General features: G+C 35.2%; 1 protein-coding gene and 1 long non-coding RNA gene across 13 annotated transcripts; one reads left to right on the top strand and one right to left on the bottom strand.

Annotated features, from left to right (window-relative positions):
- The first annotated feature begins 249 nt into the window (after window positions 1-249).
- Window positions 250-11,853, top strand: LOC113740023 (uncharacterized). Of its 12 annotated transcripts, none has more exons than XM_027267509.2 (14): window positions 250-408; window positions 1,388-1,527; window positions 1,618-1,668; window positions 1,804-2,074; window positions 2,149-2,223; window positions 2,306-2,364; window positions 2,467-2,602; window positions 5,729-5,825; window positions 5,924-5,990; window positions 7,633-7,731; window positions 9,398-9,487; window positions 9,941-10,095; window positions 10,410-10,511; window positions 11,245-11,853. In XM_027267509.2, exons 4-14 carry the CDS (start codon window positions 1,822-1,824, stop codon window positions 11,357-11,359), a joined length of 1,248 nt encoding a protein of 415 aa, XP_027123310.1. In that variant the 5' UTR covers window positions 250-408; window positions 1,388-1,527; window positions 1,618-1,668; window positions 1,804-1,821; the 3' UTR covers window positions 11,360-11,853. The 12 variants fall into 12 exon arrangements, with proteins under 12 accessions (XP_027123310.1, XP_027123309.1, XP_027123302.1 ...); XM_027267508.2 differs by having other exon boundaries at window positions 1,388-1,538; XM_027267501.2 differs by lacking the exon at window positions 1,618-1,668.
- Window positions 11,854-17,971: 6,118 nt separating this feature from the next.
- On the bottom strand, window positions 17,972-21,375 carry LOC113738725 (uncharacterized). Its single transcript, XR_003460202.2, has 4 exons — window positions 21,280-21,375; window positions 20,507-20,656; window positions 20,133-20,180; window positions 17,972-18,326 (listed from the first exon to the last, which is right to left on the bottom strand). It is a non-coding gene; the product is annotated as an uncharacterized lncRNA (long non-coding RNA).
- Between the last annotated feature and the right edge of the window lie 6,162 nt (window positions 21,376-27,537).

Raw genomic sequence — 27,537 nt, 5'->3', positions numbered from 1 at the left:
TGTGGTAATCTAATCTAATACTACCCATTGGTTTTAATTAATAAATAATTTTGTACTAATTTATACTGTTTCAACTTTTCTTTGTGGTAATCTAATCTAATCTAATACTACCCATTGGTTTTAATTAATAAATAATTTTGTACTAATTTACACTGTTTCAACTTTTCTTTGTGGTAATCTAATCTAATACTACCATTAGTTTTAATTAATAATCAATGTTGTACTATATAGCAGAATATAGGACAGGCTCCACTACTATTTAAACAACACCAAACAAATAAAGAAAGAAGTGTGGCTCGCTCGCTCGCTCGCTCGCTTGCTTGCCCTGTAGTATTTCTGATGATTACTAGCAGCAAAACTATTGCTTTGCCCACACTACTTGTCAAGAATTCCACTCTAAGTTGAAAGGTTGAGACTTCTAAGACTCATGTTTCTTTCTGTTACTGTGTATGTATGGTAGATCCACCACCTTATTTCCTCTTCCATTTCTACCATATGCTCTCAGAATTCTGCTGCTTCAGGCCTTCAATAGGAAAAGAAAATAAAAAAGGTTGAATTATCATTTGATTCAATTCTGGGGTTTCTGAGTTTTACAAATTTCAAGGGAAAAATTGTTTCTTTTTGGTTTTTAACTGGCTTGTTTTTCATGGGAATATTTGTTTCCTCTGACAAGTTTCTTTCTCTATCAGGTATTTTTATAGTCCTTGACTGTGTCAAATTTGAATTTCGTGTTCTCCAATTCTTTGTTTGCACGTGTACTTGTGTTAGGAAGATGAAGACTTGAGGTGGGTTCATTGAGAATTATGGGTTTTTTCAATTGAATTGGGCGTCATTGAATTTCTATCCTGGGTTTGTGGTTGGTTTTCAACTTTTCCTTAGCAACTGCTTCACCTGCAAGTTGCAACGCCCACTTGAGATTCTTTATGATTTCCTTGTCTTTATGCTTTCCACGGTTAGTATTGGAATGAAATTTAGTGAAAAGCTGCAAATCAGATGAGCATTTTTGATGACCCTTTTCTAAAACCAACAATAGTTTCCACCCGTTTTGGTTAAATAAACAAGAAACTTGGTTTTACAAAGAAGATTTTGAGGGGAAAAGGGAAACTTTTACAAAGGGCTTTGCTCCTTTTTGTTTGTTTGTTTCTCTTTTTCCTTTCTTTGTGAATTGGCATTTCAGTTGCATTACAAATAGGCTCCTGAAATACAAGTTGGATGGGAAATTATAAGCATAGCAGCTATCAGTTATTTTATTTTGTCACGTCTTTCTTGTGATAATATTGCTTTCCGAGGTCTTTCGTTTCTTCCCCCCCTCCCCCCCGCCCTTTATTTTTGTTTGCATTTGCCTTTCTAATAGATTAGATTTTTTTTTTCTAAAAATTTTGTACAGAAGGTACTAGAGAATTTGACCGCTGTGTTGATTCTCTGATCATTAGAAGACAGGTGAGCTAGTCGATCCAGTTTTCAAAGATTATTTACTCGGGTGCGTGAAGTCTGGACTGGACAGATTGGTCCTGGCATCAATTACTGGTATATTGCTCGTGAGCAGCCAACTGTTTGCTGGTTGTTCATTTAATGAATTGTCAACTGTTTGACTTTTAATTGGTACAAAATTTTCAGATCTTCCTTGTGATTGTCAATGCAATCTTTAGGCTGCATTAGCAGAGTAAAGCATAGCATCATACCTAACTCGGTCTTAGATTCGTGCACTTTCATAATTTTTTTCTTGTGATCTTCAAGTTTAGTAGTGTTTTCCCTGTTTTCTTTATGCTTAGAATGACAATTCTGAATGCTTATTGCTTGCAGTAGTGGATACAAAAAGTTATGGGATGCCTGGTATCAACACCGAAGGATACTGGTGGAAACCGGAGGCGGCCTGGAAATATTGGAGAAGTTTCTGTGTTTATTCCTGGATTGCGGATACCAAAGGCTGTGGATTTCTCTCAAGCACTTGGTGACTACTTGTCCAAAAGCTTAGTGGAGCGCCTTTCTGCCCTTAGAACTAGAATAGTTGTCATGGCTGGCCAAGAAGCTCCTACAATTACAAGAACAAGAAGGAGAACTGCCACTCAGCATGGTTAGTTACATTTATGTCTCATTTTTATTTCTGTTGGCCAGCTGGTACTGATGCACCATTGGCTGTCTCTACAGGAGGTTCTACACTGGCTGATCTTCTGCAGGCTCTTGAAGATTATTTGCCAGTGCTTTTGGGATTAGTCAAAGATGGTATTACACATTGGATACATGACTAAATAGAGACGCACATTCTGGACATGTTCCTGAGTGTTTGTTATATTGTTTCGTGCAGGAAGTCCATTACAGCACAAAGTGCAGTTTGTTTGGATCAATCAGGAGGATGACGATGAGGTGAGATCTAATATTTATGCTTGCATATCCGGGTGTATGAGATGATTAGTGCATTCTACTCTCCACTGTGCTTACTCAAACTGCAAATTGTTGATATTCCAGGAAACAGCAATGCATAGCACTTGGTATGAAGTATTGTCAGTTTTGCACTTGATGGCAATGCTGTCACTATCTCAAGCCAATTTGCTGCTTCTGCCGAGGATTTCAGCTGATGGTTATCAGCCAAAGGTATCAGAAGGTATGCATTTATGCTTCGGTCAGAATTGCATGAAATTGCAAGTCAATCAACAGAGTACGTTGGCACCTAATCAACACAATGAATTCTGAAGCTTTTGAAGTGTTGTAGATTTCCTTATCTATATCAAGTTTCAAGGAAGTCATGCTTTTGCAGTCACTTTTCTTGATCTCATTTCATTAGCCAAACTGATTGCTTCATCATTTTTGGGATCTATACGCTACACCTTCTGCTTCTTGTCAACTGTAGATATCATTGTTCACTGATCAACACTTGATGTTGGATGATTCCTTAGAGATACTTTGGTTCTTTGTGTTCAAATATCCTACTAAAGTGAAAGAATATTAATATGGTTTTAATAAAATAACTCAACTTAGATGCAATTTTGTTGTTAAATCACGAAATGATGGATACATTTGTTGGAGGCCATGGCACATTACCATGTGCTGTGTTATTGCATTGGAAAACATGTGTAATGGACAGGAGAATCAGTTAATTGTACAGATTAGAAGTTATTCTGAAGTTCAGAATACATTTAAATCATAAACCATTTATTTAAGGTCTCAATCGAACCATGCTTGTATTCCATTTCTTGAGTTCTTTCTTAACTTTGCTTTGTCTTGAGCTTTGAACAACAGCTTGACTCTAGTCGTTGTACTGTCCATGTTTAGGCCCTTTTAACATGTCCAAAATGAGTCTTAAGCAACATAGACTAAGCTGTATCTTCTATTCTAGGTTTCCCATTACTTAAAACTTCTGAACACAACTTTTGTCAGATTTTTGAAAAATTTGAAAAATTTAGAGAAAAAAGTTTTGACTTTTTGTTAACTTTGTTTTGCCATCAACAGTTGTATTGTAGCCGGTCGTACAGATACTTTTTTTTAAGTGAAAGTTAATTTACATGGTTGTTAACCATACTTGAGTTGTTAGTAAAATAGGCAAAAGTGAGATGTGGTGCAACCATAACCCCAAATACCAAATATAGCCAAATAGGTAGCTTTGAGTGAAGTATAAGTAAATGGAAAAGAAGGAATACCTATTTCATATGATCTGATTTTAGTATAAATTGATGCTGAAAACTTGCCAATGCTAGAAAAGAAGCTGCAGTAATGACTGTAACATGCAAAAGTATCTAGTGCATGTGAAATGTATACTCACTTCTTCTCCCACAGCAGAAGCTGTAAGCACTAGGCATGACTATAAATTAGATCTAACACGATTCCAGATAGAAGAACTCCAGTCATTTCAATTTTGTTTGAAGTTCTTGTAGCAATGGTGGCATGATATTCTGTGAAGATCTTCTGAAGCTCTTAATTATGTATACATTCACTACATAGTATGAGATTTCTTTTCAACAATAGCAGCCACCAACTCAAATCATCATACACATGACACTGTACAAAAGTCTGTTTCTAGGAGCATCTAATCTACAAATGCTAGAAAAATTCTTATGCCTCTTTTGAGTTACAGCTCTGACTACAAAAAAGCAACAATGAATTCTTCCAGAAGATCAAAATGAAATTTGATCAATTTATTCATACATGAAAAGGAGATTTGGTCATTCAATTATTAGCTTGAATTAGCAGTTAGAGAGTAGGTAAACCTTCAGTTTAATATCTTTTCTTGTAATACGGCAAAAGCTTTGAATTCTTGGATTGACTATGTTGACCTTTGGGGAAAGAGTTACCCCTACTTTTTGAGGTGATTGAAGCTTTTAGACTAATCTTGGTAATGGGCAAAGTATACATTTTGGGTAGAATGTTACTTACTTTTACCTTCTAAAATAATGGTTTTGTTCATCATTTTACATTCACAAGAAACAGAAAGTGAAAAAATAAAAAAAGAACATTTAAGAAATGCAGAAAGTCTGAAACATAGTAAAAACCCAAAACAGGATTCAAAACACTTAAAGGAGTTACAGGAAGGAAGCTAGAGAGGGGCCAAGTTGTTAGAAGAAAACAAGTACAGAGGCAGGGACGATAAGTTACAGAAAATGCACTTTCCAGTCCTGGCACTCATCTCTTGTGCCACTGTCATGCCTCCTTCTGCACTAAATTTGCCCCTCTTGTAAACATACTATACGCATTCACCCATCTCATCTAGCCATCGCATAACTGTCATAGCTTGTGGCTTGTCTCTTTGTACTTTTCATGTTTCAATTTTATGTTTAAGGGTTATTTTAGACTTTTGACATCTTTTCTACACTCTGGGAATTTCTTGCCCTTTCTCTCTTTCATTTTTGTCTCCCTTCATCCTGAATTGTTTCTTTCATCATTTAGAGTTTTTCCTTGGCCATGAGTTTAGTTCTCTCTCTCTTGTTCCTGTGTTTTTTTCCCTTGGTTTTGCTGCATTGACTTTTTTCCTTAACAAGTGAATATGAGGGGAATCTCTTTTTGCAATGTAATCCTGTCAGTCTGACCAATTATGGATGGTTATCACCAATGTATGAATCTGCTTAATAGTGAAATTTATCAAAGCCACTACATTGTCCACTATAGCGAGCAAAGTGACGTTAAATGTTCAAACTGAATTATATCCACTGCAATCTTCAATTGCATGTTCTATCTGGTTGTCATGTAGGAAATGTAAATCAATGTTCTTGATGATGGATAAAGAATGTGAAGTGTGGGATTTGATTTCAAGGCACTGCATGATCACTATTTGATCTTTTCACACCTTGCTTTTGCAGCTTGAGATTTAAAATTTCTGTCACAATATAATCTTCTATTTTTCTTCTTCTTGTTGGTTGTATGGGCAAGCTGTTCCGTGTCCAAATTTTACTTTGACATTTTCCTTGTTGTTCATGGGTGTTTGTCACTAGATGATGAGAAGGATCAATGCCTTTTCTAAGCATCAACAACGATGCCATGGCACCATGGAATAAATAAATTCCACTATATTGGTTCTGGTATGGCAAATGCTTTGATCACATATGATCATGTCAGAAGATGCTTCACCATATAATTGATTGTATGCAATATTTTTGAATGCTTTCCTGAAGTTTGACGCATCTGTCACTACTCTTGGGAGTCAAAATACTTGCATACTTGTTCCATGGATCTATTTTCTGTCAAATGCTTCTAATGGATATTCCCAGTTGTGCACCAACCTGTTTCTTATGTGTAACAGAGAGCAGACGATGTTGTATTGATGTCTTCCTAAAAGCAGCCGGATATCTTGATTGTGCTGTTCGACAAGTTCTCCCACAGTTTCCCAGTGAATTGAGGTTTAGAATCTTTAACTTTTCCAGTTAAGTTCCATTTTTTTAATTCAAACCAACATGAGAGATTGAAGAGTTTAATCTTTTCAACGTATGTGTTGTAGGAGAAAATTACCAGTAGACCTTGCAGAAGGAGTTTTACGATCACTTTGCCTTCAAGCATTAGGACAGGTATTTCTAATTCAGTGTACATCTTACTTATATTAGCAAAGGAGCCTTGCCATAGAGATTCGTATTATTATAAAAGCTTAATCCAATAATGCATCTTTACAATGCTCTTGTCACTTAGATAATCCAAGGCCTTGTGTTATTTGCTTTTCTTCTCTAAGGGATGTTTAAAACCACAGCTGTATGGTGTCTAATGTATCATGATAGTGATCCTGTGATGATGCAATCACGAGACATTACAATATTGGGCACATGTAAGATTTTTGAGGTTATGCTCATACCAACCCTATGTTAGATAAGTTATCCTGGACGGCCTAGACAAGTCCTACATCAAATTACACATAATTGGTAGTCGTATAAGAATGCAAAGAACTGGTAGAATCAAGCAAGTTGGGCATGTAATAGCAGTAATCAATAAGGAGTTGAAATGCAAATCAGCACCACTACGAAAGGGATATCTTATTATGCATATGGCCTAGCCAAATATTCTAAGCTTCATACCACAAAGTTTGGCATATGGAATCCCCAAATTTCCAAGGAAAAGTACTAATGCTGTCATCAAGGAAAAGTACTAATGCTGTCATCAAGGAAAAGTACTAATGCTGTCATCAATTTGCATCTAAATCTCAATAACTGACATCCCAAATACAACTGACCTGACAGCAGTGGCGGAGCCACATTGTTGGCAGTGGTGCACATTCCCCCACTGAGCGATTCCTCCCCTCTATATTTCTATGCACAAATTTTGGAAATTTAGAAGTATTTTGGTAATTTAAGAACTTGTGCACCCACTAACATATGTTATATAAGTTAAATCTAAAATGAATTTATAGTAATTACTACTAACTTTTAATTGAACTACTTAATCTTATGAGGTTTAGATGTATATTGTTCTATATGTTGTTATTTTAATTGTATGTAATTAAAGGGTAAAAAAATTTATTTTAAAATAAAGGAGAAGTGAACCACAGTCATATTTTATAACTATTTTCATTTTATCTAAGTGTTAAGATAGTTCAAATTAGGACCAAGTATAAACGTCACATATGTTGTTTTTCTTTTCTCTAATATTATGTGACAACATTACTAATATGGCATAATAACCATGAAACTTTTCGTATTATGTGATGACATTTCTCAACAATGTATATAAAGATAAAGGTACTCTTGTAAATGGTACAATCAAATTGCTTCATAACCTAAATGTGTGTATAAGCATATCAATATAGTCATGTCACTTTTTATCAATTTCTAAATATAGGTGAAGCTAAAATTCTGGAGGTATATGGCCAAATATGAAAATAGAAAAAAAATCTAACAGTACTATTGTTCATGTGAGGTATGAAAAAGTGACGACTTATTCTTAGATATAGTTTTGCTTCATTGGCTTCTTTAAATGGTACAACCAGTATAATGAGGAATTTACTGGAGAAACAAAACTATATCTTCATTGGGTTCTTTTAATAAAAACAAGTGCAGTGTCAATTGTTCCTAGAGATTTTCGTCTAAGGGCTTCTCGAATTGAGTATAATTTTGGTTTTATTGTCAATCAGCTGATAATGTAAACAAGAAATTTTATTTCCCTAATCCCTGTGGCAAATGTTTCTCGATTGGATCATATAATATTTGTCTGATTTCTCTTTAGGGGGTTGATATCCAACTTGGACTTGCAATTGATAGCACTAAGGCCACCCTAGCAGTAAAGCGAAGGCTTGCATGTGAGATGGTGAAATATTGGCAGCAGGTAGGCCTTCTTATACTTTAGCACATGGGAGCATGGCCTTATATATGGGTCATCTTTCTAATTTGGTGCATCCATGATTCATGTTCCATGCTAATCATAGAATTTGTTTACTATTTCTTTGTTATCAAAAAAATACCTTGCTTATTCTCTGACGTTTTTCAGATGTATAAGAGGTCCATAAGTATACAATTATAGAATCTTCTACTTCCAAGAACCAACCAGCATATTTCACCAGCCAAAAAAAGAAGTCAGTCAAGGTCCTACGATCAATTATTTGAACAGACAGCAATCAAGTCATTTAGTTGATACTTATCATGTAAAAACACCATGAAGATAGAGCACAGATATTAAGCATGTCCGTCTTTTTATGGATGTAAGCAATGGTAGTACCAGTAAGTTTCTATGACATGACCAGTTGAAGTTAAATTTTGGTATACCCGTGCATTTGAAGTACTTTCATTTGCTGCTGAAAAGCCAATTGATGCTCGTCACTTAAAAAGTTTTTAATCAATATGCGGTATACTCATAAAGTTATGTCAACTATGTCATTGGTCATACTTTTTCATTTTAGGCATTTTCTTTAATTGATAGAAGCAATTTAAGGGAGGAAGTCTGCATTTACTACTGACTGAGCAAATCTACGAATTAGTCCAGTTTTCTACTTGATGGATATTTTGTCAAGCCTTGTCACCTTCTTTTTCTTCTTTTTACCAGAATTGAAGTAAAGAGTAGCTCCAGTTGGCAAAAGAAGGCTTAGCATACACTGGACTTGAAGGGATTCCAATGTTATGAGCAATAGTCACATAGTCACCTTCTTTTTCTTCTGAATATCAAAGGGATTCCAATGTTATGAGCAATAGTCACATATAAACACGAATAACAGAACAGCAAATGAGTGATAAGTGTTAGCATGCACCTTGCAAATATACTGCCCTCATATCTCTAGTCTTGTTTTCCAGACTCGTCTTTTTGACCTGTTATGCATTGGTAAAATTTAATATTGTCATGTCTTGAAACTTTTATGTGAATACACGGATTTCCTCTTTCACCAACAGACAAGGTGCCTGTTTTATTCATTATACGTTTTGGTGCTTATAACTTATCTGGATGGGTCGTGTAACTCATCTTTGTATGAGATATGGTTTATGAAGCATGGGGTTGTTTCTGGATAAAACCAGTCTCAAAAGGATGGTTAAGTTGTTATTTAGTTCAATGAGGTTGAATGTACCTTTTTGGTGAATTATAGTCGACAGAGTTTTAGGTTTTAAGCCTGGTTGAACTTTCTGATGAATTTATGTCTTCAACTATGTTCTTCATTCTCTGGATACATTTATTTTACCGATATTGCAGAATTTGCTTTTTGAATAGGAATCTTAGCTTGAATTAACTTCTTGTGGCTATTTTTTGATCTTGTTACATGGTGATTGAATTTAGCAGCCCTTTTCTTGCTTGTTTAATATCAATATGTTTATTGTAATTATCTACTTTGAGCTTCAATTTCACTTTTTCTCTTACTCTGAACTTCTTTTCAGCTTTAAATCTCTATTTTAGTTCTTTTCTTTTCAATTCTGTATTCTTTTGAAAGCTTTGAAGTCATGCAACTCTATCATGGTGAATTCTGATTACTGGGCAACATGAACATTTATCTCATCTTTGTTATTTGTAGGCTCAAGATAATATAATGAATCTTCCATTATCAAATGGCTGGGGAGAAAAGCATAGACTTTTCACTAAATGGAAGTATATTGAGGCGAAGGTAACTTGTGATTGCCTTTGCTTACTTTTGCTTACTATTTGCGTTTAGTTCCTTTTTCTTTCTAGAGCTTGATAATTTCATTCACCTGATATCTAAATTGGTTGGCAATCTTGGCAAAGATGTTTATGCTAGAGTGCTTTTGTTTCTGCAATTTGACAGTAGATCACTGCCCAGACACTATCATTATGTGGCTGGTAAATGGTTAATATAAAATATAACAAAAAAAAAAATAAAGTGTTTTGTTGTTTTAAGTTCACCACTAGAGTATGAAAATGGAGATGATAATTTCATTGCCTACTAAAGTTGATTAACGGCAAAAAGAAACATTTTCCAGAGAGAGAGAGAGAGAGAGAGAGAGAGAGAGAGAGAGAGGACATTAGGTCAGCAGAGTTGTTATGCTTATCATCGTGGATGCTAAAGCTTAAGTTCGTGCAACGTTGCATTCTTATCCAGGCTGCAGCTTACTATTACCATGGTCTGATTCTTGATGAGGGTAACACAGAAAAATCTCATGGAATGGCAGTGGCTGCTCTGCAAGCAGCGGATGAGTATCTGAAAGAAAGTAAAAAGGCATGTGAAGCTTTTAACCTTGCAATACCTCTATCTAGGTAATCCTCTGGCATCCTTTTTCAATGGATCCAAATGTATAGCAGAATTCTTTTAAGTATGTGTATTTATGTCTGTGCATTAGGGTAAGTTATGGTTCTCTTGCCATCCTCATGGTATTAATTTTGGTAGTTCTCCTCTTGCCCTTCTAATTGGAACTGAATGGTTGTACTCAAGTTGAAATTAAAAGGAGAAGAATGTTATTAAGTTAATGAGTCTATAAACTCTACAAATTCAACATGGTCATGATAGTTCATTGTGAAGATAGCAGCAAAATGTTTGTTTTGAATTTGACCTGTTGCCATTTGTAATGCAGAAATCCACCTCTTTGGGGAACCATGAAATTCCTGTCTGAGAAAATTCCAAAGGATACTTCTAGCAAGGTGCGAATCAACAGGGATCTGTATTCCCATGAGAAGTAAGTGTTCTTATTTGCTCACTTTGGTATTTGGTTGGGAGAAGCTGCATTACATATCCCAGCATACAGTGGGGGATGCTGTCTAGGATACTGATTGCAGAACTAACTAATCTTTGGAAAATCATTTCCTTACTAATAGCACTTCAAGCGAGACAAGTAGGAGAGTACATTGTGATTGACACTATGGAACCCACTCTTACATGTAGACTTAATTTGCCATTCTTCTTTGTTTCTTTGCTAAGTAAAGGTAATATGTAGAGGGAGCAAGTTTACATCAGAACATGGATCTATGCTATATTTGAAATATTTAAGTTTAGATTTATTTCTGTTGTATGACTACAAGGGAGTCCATTTACTATGACCTCCTCGTTTTTCTGTTTCCCTCTCAATCCATGATGTCAATAGCATTTTAGTAAATTTTATCTATTACAGTAATAGTTAACCTTTATCTTTTCTAGTATACTTTGGAAACCATTTCCCATCTGTGTATAACGGTCTGATGCAGCTCATAAAATTCTATTTGGATTCTCATTATGTTTGAATAGCTCATATTTCAGCTTCTTAATTCTGGTACACAAAAATGTGTCGCAGATATATTTCTATGAATAGAGGGTATACTCATGCATTATGCAGAAACATATCAAAGACTACGCATTATGTATAACTCAATTCTAGGTACATTCCACGTTACTTGCATACTAGGTAATACTTACATTAGAAAAATTCATTGTAGAATCATGGAGACAGCGCCAACGCTACCTGATTTTGCTTTGGCCCTCAAACCTGAAGAGTATGGGCTACCAATTGTGGATCCTTCATGGAACGAAGAGAATACAAATAACGGGTAATTCCGCCCCAAAAAGCTTAGAAGGTGATTTAAAACACAACGAATTCATGTGATAGCAGATTCCCAGGCAGACTGGTTAAAGAACACTACCTGGCCATGATTGACCCGTTGAAGAATTATCTACTTGCTGTTTTTCTGGCATGCTCGTCTTTCTTTTCCTACTATCTTGGGCTTCTTTTCTCTCCTTTTGCCTTGGTGAATCTTCCAATCCCTTTCCCGCATGATTCATCGTTGACCTGATGACGGAGACTTGTACAAAGTAAATTTTGTGTGTAGTCTCCTAATTTCTGGAGAAGGGATTTTTTCTTTGCCAACTTACCAAATAATTGGTATGCTTCTGTTCAAAAGAAGTGAAGGTAGAATCTGAAATTGTTAATAGAAAACCTCTGTGTAGAAGTCCTTGTTATGTGTAAAAGGTGATGAATATATGGGGAAAAATCTGATACATTATAAAAATCGTCTTTCTTTATAAAAGCAACAAATGGTTGCATACAAGATCAAGGTTGCATTTGATTGCTGCCCCTTAAGCTCCATATTACATTTTTCAAAGTGAATTTCAGAGGATTCAAGATGTATTGGTGCCATGAACGACATCTAATGTTGAGGAGAACAGGGTGAGAATCTAGTAGGTGTTTGTGGAATTTTTTTTTAGCCATTCTAGTGTGGGTGTTGATGTTAAGGATAGGGAATTTGTAATGGATATTCCTGAACCCTTGAATCGAAGATTTTTCAGGTTCTTGTCTCGCTTTCACTTACAGATTGAAGAAGTGAACCAATTTTGAGGTCAGCTTGTTTAAAAACGTCATAACGCTGGTCACATTTTAAAGAGAAACAAGCACATAAGAAGTGACACCCCACATATTCTAGTTTAAATTTTTAAGTGTATAGTTAAAATTCGGAATGTAATTTTGATGTTGAAGCAAAAAAAAAAAAAAACTTAATTCTAAGATTATTCAAGGACTTTTAGAACGAATTATAAAAGAGCTGTTCTTCTAGAAATATAAACTACTAATATAACATGACAACTTACTGAGTGGAACAAATAATGAACAAAGAACAAAAACATTAGGCCTAATAACTTGTGAGAAGGTATATTCACGTGTAGCATATGGACCGTAATGGTTCTTTTGTAATCAAAACCACCAGGTTAGATTAATTAAAAGGAACGAATGATAAGAATGAATTAAGTATTTGGAGTAAAAATTGATGATTTTGAATTAATTCTGAAGGTTAATATCAGAGAAGGAAAACTTGTCATTTGGGAGTTTAGAATTTAATTAAGTAATAAGAAGGAATGAGTTCTAGAATATTTGATTAATGATTGATTGGATTAATATCAAACCAATTAACAAAGATGGCAAAGTTGGAATGTTTTTGTAACCTGCTACATGATTATTCGTTAAGTGTAAATGATGGGGTTCCAAATTTCGTCATTAATGGAAGATGAGACTACACTATAAAGTGAGATATGAAAGAGAGGCAAGGCTAGGAGTGTGTAAGTTTATTAAATAAAAATGATATTATTGGTACTTGGGGTGCAAAGTTTGCGAGAAGTTTTATTCATGCATATATACTTCTGTCTTAAAACAAATTTCTTTGATCTAGTTCATAAGCTAGCTTATGAGATTTATCTTATTGGTTTTGGTAATTATTTTAGATGTAAGTTTAAGTATTCATGATAACCGATCTAGTACTGAAATTAGATTAGAGAACCATAGATATATTTCTTTTCTTAAATAGCCATAGGTTATAAGTTAATTGTTCAACCTCACATGCAACTTGGTTACATGCAAATATGCCAATAAAAGATTTAGGTTGTTGCTGGAATTTTGCAGTCGTGTTTTATGTGTGATCATGAGTTTTTAGTTTTATGAGTTCTCAAGCTAATGGATTTGACGAAACTAGATGAATCCTGAATGGAATTGTTTTTTGGAAATATTTACAACTTAATATTGTTTCACTTCTAAACCATTGTTTAATTATTCAAGAAAGGGTAATTATTGCAATTTATAAATTGCTTTAAAGTCAACATAACGTGAAAAACTTTGTAGAGAAGACTTTCATTTTGAAGAAACTTTATTTTATATTATTCCCAATTATTCTGCACAAACTACTGTTCTTTGTTTTTTAGCAACTTTTTGCAATTACAAATTAGCATGAATAGAACTAATTAAGAATTATTTTAAAAGCTCAGCAATTCATGTCAAGCAAAATATTATCGTCAATTTGCCAAGCAACACTCTGATTCACTATTATAGGTGCTTTTTAATACTTGTTTTAAGCTTTTATTTTTAAATTTTAATGTGATAAAAATTGATTGATCTTTTTTCTATAGCGTACAAAAGCATAATGGCAAAATTTATTTTTTCCAACTCAAAACCATCCGTTGTTTTTGAAAAATTATCATTTCAAATCTATACCAAATTCTAGTGCTTTGTCACTTGAAGAAGACTTTTTCTAGTTTTCCATGTGATTGAGTATTTATTGTACTAGTTAATTGAAAATTATAGGATGTTTTAAAACTCTTCAGCCTTAAAGTGAATCATAAACTAGTGGATACTTTTTAAAAATGGATGTTTTATGATTGAAAAAAAAATATCTTAAATTCATCACATGCACAATGATCAATTCCGGGATAAGTAAAGTAGCATTGTAAACCATTACTCTAATAAGAAATTAAAGTAATTTCTAGTACCACTTTAAATGTTGTGTTGATATGTATATATGCCTCTTAAGTTTTCAGTGTGGACTATTAGAGGTGATACTCAAAAGTCTCGAATGGATTCAGTGAGATGTGCTGCTGATGTTTGTCGAACTCATGCTATTTCTCGGTGGCAAGATTTGGTTTTATTGATTGTTCACTTTCATCCTAAGCTGATGAGCTATTGCATGTTCATATCTCTTTATCTTCTAGTCAGCCATTATACTCTTCTGTCGTGTATGCTATGTGCTCTTGGACTGGTCCTAGAGATTTATGAGCTGCAATGGAGTTATTGGCAGAATCCATGTTGGATCCTTGGCTGGTTATTAGGATTTTAACTTGTTTCTCCCTCAAAGGAACGTGTAGGTGGAGCTGCTTCTTGTGTTCATGAAATGGAAGACTTCAATTTGTCTTTACAAACATATGTGCAGGGTTTATCAGATGCTGCTTTTGATGGTTCACAGTTCACTTGGACCAATGGACAGGTTTGTCAGCGCTTAGAGAGAGATGTAACTGATGCTGCTTGGTCAAATGCTTCTAATCTTGCTCACCTGTTGTACTTATCAGATGGGCAGATCCGAGCGTCGTCCTCTTCTCATGAATTGCACCAACGGGGGAACAGCAGTGAAAAAGGTTCCTTTTATGGTTTCTGAATGTTTAGATAGAGCTGTAACTAATGCTGCTTGGTTGGCAACATACTTTCGATTAGGTTAAAATGGTGGAGTTGCGACGGTGGTCGTGGTGATGGTGGTTGAACGAGGTTAGGGTTTATTATCAGAAGGAAGAAGAAAGGGAAAGGAAAGGAAAAGAAAAAGAAAAAAAAATTTAATACCTTTCCTTTTGATTACAAATACCAAACAACCACTAAGGTTTTATCAAAGCTCACTGCCATATTTGATAGTTATTGCCATTGCCGTTCCGTAATGTATACCAAATGGGAGGTTGGTGCATAATTAACCTGCAAAATGAATCTTCACAGTGAGATCAGTTGGTTTCTTCTAGTTTTTACATGATAGAATTCTTGTTGAGAGGGACTCCATCTAGGATAATAGAATTCTGTCAGAGTGGGAGTAGAAGTGGATTAGCTATCAAAGCAATCCAAGTATGTTTCTCTTCACTCCCATTATGCTGCAACCGAAGTATGGTTTCCAATAGAATTTAGGGCAAAGTAACTTTACTCTCCTATGATTTAGCGCTTTTTCGCATAACCCCTATATGGTTTCAAAAGTTATACATAACACTTTCATGGTTTGGATTAAGGTGTAAAATTGATGGAATTTACATTCCACAACAGAGTCAATTAAAATTTATTAACTATTGGGGGATTATGTATATATTTTGAAAACTATAAAAGGATTATATGATAAAGTACTAAATTATAAGGGGGTTATATGGTAAATATAAAATCATACGTGATTAGAATATCATGCATATTATATTTATATATTTTGGTCTTTAGTTTTTAAATAAGGGTAATTTCAACATTTTTATAAATTTCATTACAAATAATCGTTTCCGTCATTTTGACACTTTAATTCAAATTATGAGAATTATATAACTTTGAAACTATAGGGGAGATATGTGAAGGATTACTAAACCATAGGAAAGTAAAAGTGTATTTTGCCCTAAAATTTATTTAAAGTTAGATGCAAGTGCCCGTAGAAAACTGGATCAAAGGATAACATCTTTTGTGCTAAATGCAGTTTCGTTTCTTTTTATCATTTTTTTGATTAGGAATTAGCCTTTCGAGCTCCTTTTTCTGTAAGAAGAATGGAGTACTAGGATTAGAATATGGAAGAAGAAGCAGATATATCTTCGTCCGTCGGCCTAGAAAAGAAATTATCCCAAAAATTGAAGTGAATTGCGATCCCATTACCATCACATGACAATTAAGTGGCTACAACTTCATCAGGCACCAAAAAAAGGAATCTAATGACAAGCTTGTCATACGTCAGTTACAGAAAATTATGCACCAAATTTAACCAGTTTTGTAGAAACAGGAACTTAATCCATGTACTCACCCATATTTCACTTTGAAGCTAATATTCAGTACTATTAACCAAATAATTACAAGTATGAAACAATCATATAAACATAAAAAAGACCCAAAATTGTTGTCCATCTTTAACTAGTAGTGCGTTTGGAAGGAGAGATTTGGCCAGAAAAGAAAAGAAAGTGATAAACAGAATCAATTTTTCACCGTTTGGGAAATTCTTTGTGTCAGAAAAGAAGGGAAATGAGCTGATTTGGTTGGATCTGTTTTGAGGCTATAGTAGAGAAAAACATTCTACCCATTTTAGGCTGATTTGGATGGAAAGTGGAAGAGTGACTATAGATTTTTTTTTGAAATACCAATTGTATCCTTAAATGGTTATTGAACAAATTTTTAATGACATATATATCTAAAATCTTTCCATTTCTTTCTTTAAACTCTCAAACAACACTATAATCTCTTCTTTTCTTTTCTCATCTTTTCTTTTCTTTCATAACTTAGGGTTTCTTTTCTTGTCTTTTCTATCTTAAACTCCCAAACTTGCCTTAAATCACACGTCTATTTAAACTGCATGTTCCTGATGAAGTCTTTGACACAAACCTTAGGTGCTGAAGGCTACAAAGTCAATGCAAATTATTCGGCATACTTATCTTTGTACTTTTTGTGCCTTTTTATGTATACTCTAATTGAGATAGAACACAAAATTTTCGCTGTGTCTTAAACTATTGCGGGCAATTAAGTGTGTTTTGGATAGGAATTATTTGTCAAAAATTTATTTTCTGGCATTACAAACACATTTTGATCTTTCTAATCACTTTTTTTATATCATATATATCACATTACAATAAGTGTTATAGTAATTATTTCAAATAATATTTTAAATAATCTCTTATCTAAACACAAGATTTTTGGATATTTGATTCATTGATTGTTTTGAAGGGGGCAAAATATTTTGTTCAAAAATATTATCAAGTAATTATCATCAAATTCTTGAGGTTTGGACCTATTAACTTTCATGTCCATTCAACATGGCTCAAAAACAAGGTGATTTGAATCAATTTATTCCTGAACCCCTAAATTAAGAATTTTTAGGCTCTTGTCTTGCTTTCATTGACAGCTGATTTGGGAGTTGAGATTTCATCAAAAAAAATGGAAAGTGAGAAATTGAGGAAGATTTTTGTCATTCGGGAGATTTTTAAGGATGGAATACTTTTGTAACCAATTGAAGGAAACTTTCAACCCAAATATGGGAAGGAAACGACGGAAAGATAGAATAAGCTCACTAATTTGTCCTACTGCTAATAAAAAAAAAGCCCACTAATTTTTTAAATGCCGATTTTGTCCTTAGATGGCTATTGAAAGAAATTTTAATGACATGTATGTCTAAAATACTTCCATTTCTTTCTTAAAACTCCCAAATAACATAAGACTTATTTTTTTCCTTTCTTTTCTTTCATAACTTAACATTTCCCATATTTTCTTTTCTATCCCAAACTCACAAATAGCCATTATAGATTGAAGAAGTGAACTGCTTTGAGGTTAGCTTGTTTAAAAACACGATAATGCTGGCCACGTTTTAAAGAAAAACTAGGAGGAGAACACCACGCGATGCGCGGTGTAATTTTCAAGCTTGCCCAGAAACATTCAGTTATTCAAATTAAAAAATTAATTATAAAAAGTTACATAAGATGTATCAAAATCTTTGCAATAGTTACAAAAAGGACATCAAATATACCCATTTTATTTTGTAACAAAACGATGGCTTTAGAGTTCAACTATTGTTTTACCGAATGAAATAAAAAAAGTAAAGTTCACGACATTGACAAAATATTCATCCAATCCAATAAGAAAACTTCAGTAAGAAATGCCATTGAAGTTTGCAATATAAAACTACACCCTCTAATAAACCATCAAAAAGCCAATAAATTTGATTTATTGATATCCTTTAAGGATCATCATCATTACAAAGAATTAAAAAATAGCTTCATTACCAGTGGCACTGGTAACTGGCTAGGTTGACATTGCCAACCAAAATAAAGTTCCAACAAAAGGCAAACTACAAATTACCTAAGAAAACAAATTAGTTTACTCTCCTTGCCACTATTGAGTTGATAAAAAAAAAAGAAAAGTAAATCTTGCAACCTATCAATAAGGTTGACAAATAACCAAAAGCTGAAAAAACAAAAACAAGACTAACATCTCTAGAAAAAGGAAACAAGCAAAACTACAAGCCGAACAGCAAGTGTACAAGCAATAATATGTCCGAGTTGAATTCTGCAAAAAAGAAATTAGGTTGTATGATTCTCAAACAGAGAACTCAAAACAATAAAAACGGAGTAAGTAAAACAAGTAAAAGGGATCTCGAGGAAATAGGATGCCGTCTCAAATTTTCACCCTTCACTTTTTTAAAGACCAATAACAGGATAAAGAAAGCATAAAGTTACAGCCAGTTACAATGAAAAAAATCTGTTCACACAAAAAAAGGAAATTAAAACATATCATCAATGCTTACTGAAGAAAAGTAGCCTCCTTTATCATTTCTTCCTTCATCTAACAAAGACTTAGAATAAAAAATGCTGGCAAGAGCAAATTTATTAGGGGGAAAAATGAAGAAGACAAAACCTTGGATCTACACTAAACAGATTAACATTTTTTTGTTCAAAAAAAGGGCCTAAATAAAATTCACATTGAGAAAACAATTTCCAAAATCCTTTTGTACTATGCTGTAAATCTTAATATCTCAACCCATAATAAACATCTGGGATTTAGTAGAAAATAAATATAGTTAAAATTCTTATGCTACACCATCAAATCTAGCATAGCATATGTTAAATCGCAAAAAAGAAGTAAAACAATAGGAATTAAGCACTAAACACCTAATTTTTGTTTCAAAATTTCACATCCAAATCACATTGATGCAATAGGACAAAACATCGTCCCTAAGCCACTTTTTGAAGTAAATAAATAGTTTGTAATCTAAACAGATACAAAGGACCTAAAACTTACAATAGCAAACAATTAAGGACCAAAAAAACCTTCAAAGTTACTTTTGCTGCATCATAGGTGAATACATGAAAGGGTTCAGACCACCTTAAGCAAATGGATCAAAATGCAATCTACTACATAAAAGGACACGTAGAACTACATAAGAAATCTGGTAATATCTGATAAGTCAAAAAGGAAAATATTTACAAGAATAAATCAGAATTTTCTGAAAACTTTTCGTGGTTCCTATAACAACATAAGAAAGTTTCCAAACAATGTGATATGATAATTCTACCACATTTCCAAACAATGTAGCAGATACAGGAGAACTATGTTATTAGAAAAAGGCTTCTAAATCTAAAACCTAAACAAAGGACCTAAACCTTACACTAGCAACAATTAAGGACCAAAAATACTTTTTTTGTTGCATCATAGGTGAATACATGAAAGGGTTCGGACCACCTTAAGCAAATGGATCCAAATGCAATGTACTACATAAAAGGACACGTAGAATTACATAAGAATTCTGGTAACATCTGATAAGTCAAAAAGGAAAATGTTTATAAGAATAAATCAGCATTTTCTGAAAATTTTTCGCTCTTCTTATAACAACACAAGAAAATTTCCAAACAATGTGATATGATAATTTTGCCACATCTCCAAACAACGTAGTAGATTTAGTAGAATTATGTTATTGAAAAAAAGCCTTTCTAAATCTAAAACCTGATTCTTCTATAATCGTTATAAAACAACCAATACTTGACCACAATCTAAAACGCGAGAGAAACACTAACATGAAGTCACCAATTCTCAAAAGGGATAAATCACAAAAATTGAGGTCATTAGGTATGAGCGCCTTGATTAATAACTCATACTGCTACTCAGATAGTATTTGAATATCCAGTGTTCTTTTTTGACGAGTCTATTTACTCAAAAAATGTTTTTTTTTTCAGACAGTGATAAATTCCTCTTGCTTCCTACAAAAATAATGGTAAGACAAAAAAAATTCAAAAGATTTGAGACTTGAGAAACAAAAATCAAAAGAACATTCTTATCAGCCAAAAATAGTTAAAAAAAAGCTTCAAAAGAATATACCTCTACAGAACAGAAAAGAATGAAAGGTAGGTGCTGTCATCTTCCTTCCTACAAAGGCAATAACATCAAAATGCAAATCAGATAAAAAAATATCAGTGACACAAAATACTTTTCTAAGAGGCAAAAGATCAGAAGAACAAAGGTCTTGTTAATGAAAAAAAGAAACCATGCGTCATTAAATCTAATAAACATAATCCACCAGTTGAAGGATGAGGGACAAATCACAAAAGGGACTATAACTTCAAGCTAAACCTACCCAAATAGTACCTCAAACATAAGCCAAATATTCCAAAAGAAGAAAGCATAAAATGAGCTTATTTACTTGGAATTGAAATGTGCTAAAATACAATTAAGTACATGATAGAGCAACAGACCTGCTATACATTCTTGTGCTCAGGTACAAAAATATCAGAATTGAAAATGTTTCCACCTCTTGAAGTGATACATTCTGATAGCTTGCAACTATTCCACCCCATCGTGCAAGAAAAATATGGAAGAAAGGGTAAAGAGTTCACAAAGAGAACCTGAAAACAAATAAGTAAAATAGATGGTTATTAAACAATTATCCAAAAACAATGAGAAATGTAGTAGCTGAAAGTAAACCAGCAAATCACACAAACCATAAGTTTGTATAAGGGCTCTCAAAGAAACGGCAAAAAATAAAAGCAAACTAAGTAAATATAAATACAACTCGATGAGAACTATTAAAACTTAGACCAATAAAACCAGTAGCAAAGGTATGGAGAGATCACTGCCAACCAAAAGATGAAAAAAAAAGAGATCGAGGAAATTAATTCACATGCAATAAACAAAATTTTCCAGAAAGAGAGCCCCAAATTGCAGGATACCTTAAAGCCGTCCTTGGGAGAAATATGATCAAATTTTATTCCATACAAAAGAAAACCCTATAATGATTATTTTTCATCTCTAATATAATATGCGCTCAGAAAGGAGGATGGGGGCAACAAATAAATATGGTTGGAACGAAGCTTTAGATCCATAACTTTTCTAACAAAAAAAATAGTTGATACCAGTATGAACAATATTGGATTTTCTCATATTATAGTTGAAGGAAGAAACGAGTAAAAAAAAACACTATATTATCACAGCCAAATAACCCAAAAAAATGAATGGGCAAGAAACTAACTGTAATTCCTCCTTCAGTGGCCTTCCTTATGTTTTTTTTACCTGATATAATCACAAAAAATTCCATAAGAACAAAATAATCATAGTCAAAAAAGCCATGAGAAAAATAAACATTATGTGAGATCTCTTATCTAACGGGTTCTGTAGAGATTGAAGATGTGACGCCCCACATCTCCCTAAGGCGAACCAAAGGGTGTCCGCGGACGCCTGCCCAGCTCTCGCCAGGACTCAAGCAATTCCATTCAATTTAAAACCGAACTAAACACTTCAAAGAGAGCAACATGAATACAAATAATGCGGAAGCGTTCAAGCATAAAATCATCCATTACCCCACCCATAGATAGGGCGTTCAAGATACAACTTAAATCCGAAATATACGTCAGGCCCAAAAGTTACACATCAATTCCAAAAGTACAATCCCAACAAAGGACATAGCCACAAATAATAGAAACCTTAAAACAAAAGTACAGCGAAGGGTTTCTCCAAACTTCTCCGAGATTCAGTCCTGTTAAGGAAAACAAAACTATAGGGTGAGCTAAACGCTCGTGAGGCCAAGAACACACATGCAAGCACTTTGTTCAAATAGCAATCCCAAATTTTATAAATAAAATCATGTCCTTTCAATAATCAATCATTCGAACAGGAAAAGTAATCAGAAACAATTCAAGGATATAGTAGCTCTCAGGAGCTAAGTTCCACTTGCTCTGCCGATGTCATTCATATACCTTCCCGCGTTGACCCTCCTGTCAACCGGGTCAGTATTTCCATTTCCGTAGATCACCACTTACTTCCCTCCGTCCACCGTACACCTCAAGGGCCCACAAGTCATTTATAAGGTGATACTCCACGAGTATGCCAAGCAAGACCTCTCATTAGGTCGAGCTTATATATATCTCATGGCTCGCCCAAGTCCCCGACCAAGCCCATTGCCGGCTCGAGTCTAAGGTCGGCCTATGAGTTTGGGCGTCCCCCATTCATTTGAAAGTCAAGGAGGTTCACTCCAACGACATATGTAATCATAACATAACATTGTATTTCATTCATTCATTCAATACATTTCAATCATTCATTTGAAATTAGAACGGGTGCGATAAAGTACGCACCCGCCCTTATTTTTAAAACTTCCAACAATTACCACAAATAAGCAAGTATCAAAGATTCACACACTTGACACTCACCGAGCAATTCAATAAGAATTATTTTCTGGGAATTCAAGTGTCCACTGTGAGATCCTCTTGAAGGTCTCCTTGTGCGCCTGGCAATTAATAGTGGATAATCACTCAATAATCCAATTATCAAGGAAGATTGTACACTAGTACAATCTAAAGATTATTTCACAAAAGGAACCTCAATTACTCGTAAATCGAGGTTCAACTTGCCTTTTATTATGTAAAATATTATTTGAGTTTTTATCATGAAAATCGAGGGCAAAACGTTTGAATAATACTAAGAGAATTAAGAGTTTTGGAAAAAATCCTTTGCCTTGAAAATTGAGAAATTTCAGTTTTATCCTAAATCTTTGAAAATTCGAATCTCTCTCGATATAAGCCCAAAACTGGAAAACTTTATACCGTTGGAAACCTTTTGGAAATTGTTAAAAGTTCTTAGAAGACACCTTTCCATGAATCTAAGTGAAAAGTACTCAAAAATGAGCTTGAAGGTACAGACTCGGCGTACAAGGCAGAATTAAGTTGGATTTCGGCCAACTTTGAAAATTCGGCACGATTCACACGTTGCGAACCGGCCTCTGAAATTCGTAACTCAAGTAGTGTTGCAAGTGAGGTTTATAGAAAAGCAAGCGGATCAAGAATCGGAGTTTCGAGTACCGAGATACGGTAGCTCGAAATTGGGGAAATTCAAGACTGGAGAAGAATTTCCAGATTTGAACCTCCAACACTAGAAATTTAATTAGGTATCGAAACGAACTTGGATTGGTACCAAAATTGGCAGTATTTTACTCCTATATGAAAGGTACCGTTCTATCAAATTTCAGGGAAGAATACCTTCGGAAAGATAGTTAATTAGTCAACCAAAGTTCAGGAAAAATTCTAAGGCAATCTGCCTTTTGACTTTCATTTCCCAATTCAAATCGTTTAACCAAGAAAGCTATCCATCCATGGTTCATTGGTGAAATAAAGGTCTAAGATACATCCATGATACCTTTGGTAATGGTTTAGCATCAAAATTTCAATTAATAAGATCACTCCCAAGTTTTTGTCCCAATCAGTCCAAATATTACGTTTTTCCAAAACAGGACAGTCCTCTTGTTTTAGTCACAACTCAATCAATTTAACCCGGAATGAGGCATGGTTTATGGCGTTAGAAAATACATTCATAGGACTAAAAGTTCACAGAAGAAATGTTCTGAAATTTGGCAAGCAACCAGCTCGAAATTGAGCCTCAAGTTGCTGCCTCTACAAACCATTCCAGCAAATCCGAGAGACAGGACAGCTATCTTAAAACGTTTGGTTCGGCTCACTCACAAAGAATCAGAACGTGAATTTATCTCAAATTAAAGCCAGGAATGTCTAGTTTCAAACGCCACCGACGGCACTTGATTTCGACACCCGAGGACAGAGTTATGGTCAAAATGCTACCGCTGGACAGGGTTACCCGAAAATAACTTTCCAGCTTGCATAGTCCACGAATAAATTCATTTGCCCATCCAAACGTTAATGTTTTCCAACGAAAATTTTTGCACATATAATATAACATATAAACATCAGGTTCACGCCAATAAATCTCCAAAAATGGGCCTTATCATGGCCGAACAAAACAGGGGCAGTTTCGGAAATTTTTTGTCATGACCTCAACTTTGAGTTTCCAACAATAATACTCCATAAATCCATCATTTTAACCACTAAACTACCATTAAATCCAACATTAATCCTCTAATCAGCAACAACAACCCAAGTGTGGGAATTCAAAGAGCCCACTTTCACAATTTCCAACTATATCAAGCCATCCATACACATGCAATAACTTAAAGATGCATTTCTACCATCATAATCCAAGTTTAAGGTGTAGGATGAAGTTATACCTCCTTAGTGCCTTAACCCAGAAATTTTTGGTCCTCAAGAGCTCCAAGAAACCGTGAAATGCAGCCCTTTAGTTAGCTAAATCCAACCTCCAAGTAGTTTGCTAGATGATCTTCAAGTTTGGTGAAGATTGGTTGAAGTTTTGGGTTGATTTGATGAAGGAATTTGTGAAGCAAGAGAGTGAGAGAGAGGGAAGGTTGGCCGGCTGCTTGGTGAGAGAAGAAGGAGTGAATTTTGATCAAAGTTAGCTTCCAAGAGAAGATTAAATGAGTGGTGCACATTCACTCCAAAGTCAACCCTCATTAGGGCTTGTTTGGCACGTTTTGGGGCTCGATTTTCTCGCATGTTTGGTTCACTAGTGCACTGAACCTCCAATGCATTTATATTCATGTAAATATTATTTACTTTTAATTGTCCCGAAATAAGGGTCTAAAGTCCCTCAAATAAAGTCGCGCGTGCGAAGACGCGTACCGTCAATTTTTAACGCTATAACGCGAAACCTCCGAGAATTTCTTATAACGATTGCACTACTAACTATCACTTGAGTATTTATTCATAAGATTACCTATTTTAGGACCATAGTACAAGTCTCCAATATTCCAAGCTTATTGTGCTACTACGCAGATAAAATCTCCAAGTACTATTCACTATTTTTACTAAACGCACTCCAGGAAATTAATTCTTGAAACGAGTCTCTTTAAAAATATAACGAAGTTATATTACCATGTATTTAGGTCTAATAAGACTAGAAAATATTCCTCGTGGCAAAAATCTAATTAAATAATTTATTAAGCCATAAATTAGGCATAAAATAATAGTTTTTTTTTACGAGTCCTCACAGAAGATACTAGATAATAAAATGCAAACCTTAAACTTGCACCCTGAAACAAACATGAAATTGATTAGAGAATAAAGAAAATCAGTCAAAATAAAGGAAAATTTTAAAACTAAAAAATGGCGAGATCAGCGGATCGAAAATAAATTAGATAAGAAAGATCTCCAAAGTAATCATGTCTCAATAAAGAGAAAAATAATTGAGAGAAAATAGAAATTTTTCTGTGTAGAGAAAAGGAAAAAAATCATAGGTTTATGAGGAAAAGGGATGGAGATCAGAAACAGAAAAAGAAAATCCAAATGTGAGCAGTTGAGCAATCAAGATCAACCAAATCTTCGAGGTTCTCCTATCTCAAGATAAGGAAACAAAAAGAACAAAAAAAGAGAGAGAATAAAAGGTGGGTTTTGAGCGTCATTTTTTCGAATAATCTTTAAAAGAGGGGAAAAATGAAGAAGAAAGGGAGAATAGAAATGGTGTGCTGTTAGTCTGTTTCTTTTCTTTTTTTTAGAGAAAAAAATGGAGGAAATCCATGGAAGGAATGGAAGCGGTCAGTCATACTCTCAGATGAGATGAGACAAAAGGAAATAGAGGGGTTTTGGAAAAAGGGGTGAGGAGACCGGTAGAACAAGCGGCGCAAGCGAAGACTCTCAGGAACCCTACCTATTCATTAAGGCGTGAAATCTCGATTTTATCCTCAATTCAATTCATTATCCCAATCAATGGAGGACTACCATCAATTGGCCAATCAGAAGATGCCACGTCAACAATTGAAACTCAATTGGAAAGCCATGACATTCGCACATAGACTAGATATGTTAATAAACACATAAGACCTAATAGTGGTGCCGGCATAATGGTGAAAATACGTGATATAAATTGTCTTATAATTAGCAGAAGGGATGTCACATTTCATCCGATAGAAAGAATGGGAAGTCGAGGAACGAAGAGGTATGCTGGTCCCGGCACTCCTCTCAAACCCATCACTCGAAGGAAGAGGCTGTTCAGCAGCACCGGTGGTGCATCGAGTGCAGGCCCCAATTTCGAAAGGAGAGCAAGGCTGTTCCTGCGAGGCAGGAAGCGACCCTTTGCGCAAAGCGGGATGATAGACGAGACATTCGATCTTGATGAAGGCGTAGCTTGTGAGGCCGTGTGGTACGATTATATGAAGCTCTCGGAACTAGGCCAGGGACGGGGGTAGATATGAAAACAAATGCAGGGTCACTTCCATTAACATTGACGGAAGCGTGCTGATCGGCAGTGATGCTGCCTTGATGGATGACGGACATGGGACCCACCGTAGTGGGCCCATCGACGGCATATTGGGCATATTCATTGTTCTGGACTGTGAGCCCAGTGATCAGCGTAAGCCCAACTTCCAGGACGTATTCGGTGAGGTCACGTATTGGACGGTTGAGATCAATTCAACCCAATGGCATTTCGGTAATATAGTGGAACGTGGGCCGCTGTACTTTCTTGCCATGTGGCCGAAGGCCACTGGCCGCTCGGGAGAGCCCGGCCCCGCACTGATGCACAGTGCCAGTGGGTGGAGTAGCATAGTGCCCGGTGGCACTGTTGCAATTCGAATTTAAAATTAAAATGAAATTCAATTTGAAATTTTCCCGCCCACGTCAGAGATCGAATTTTGAATACTCCCGCTATGGTCGGGATGGACGACACGCGTCCCCGGCCTGGTGGCCGCGATGCTCGACACGTGGCAGAGTGAGACAAAGATAAATACGTGGCATTCCTTGCTCGACACACCCATTCTAGTGAACTGCTCGATACGGTGCGTTTTGAAGGTTAGGAAAAAATGGCAAACATGAGGGACATGACCGGATTCTTCAGGGTCGTGAGGGACTGCGGCATGGAGCACGTGGTGCTACTCGGCATGTACTTCGTACTTCGCATGGGGAGCCATCGATTCATTCACGAATTGGACCTGCTGTTCAAGGCAGTCGAGGAGCTTAAGGGAACCCTGTCGGAGTCAGATGAAGGTGCGGATGATACCAGCTCCACCGGGAGCAGCTGACTTTCTTCAGTAGAAGAAGCGGACTGAACCCCCGAACTCGGGAGCAATCCTCCCTTGGATTTTAAGCACTCCTATGAGTGTTTATTTGGGCCTGGAGCCCTTCTGATATCCGAACTTTATCAGCAGAATATCCGCATCCGCAAACAAAGAGTGCACGCCTGAAATATCATACACCACTAATCTGGTTGAGCGTCAAACTTTACGTGCTTTACAGAACAACCATGTCAAATGAGCCCAAGCCAAACACAACGTTAACTGGCCCGACAGAAGATTGATCCATTTTTTCATTTTTTTTAAATTAAGAAATAATTGGTAAGAATTGACTGTGTTTATTAATGGTTGAAATCAAGCTCTGTC

The sequence above is a fragment of the Coffea arabica genome, chromosome 4c (genome assembly GCF_036785885.1).
Source record: "Coffea arabica cultivar ET-39 chromosome 4c, Coffea Arabica ET-39 HiFi, whole genome shotgun sequence".
In the NCBI taxonomy this organism is placed as follows: domain Eukaryota; kingdom Viridiplantae; phylum Streptophyta; class Magnoliopsida; order Gentianales; family Rubiaceae; genus Coffea; species Coffea arabica.
The sequence above is the reverse complement of the archived record's forward strand: the minus strand, read 5'-3'. Positions and strand labels throughout refer to the sequence as shown.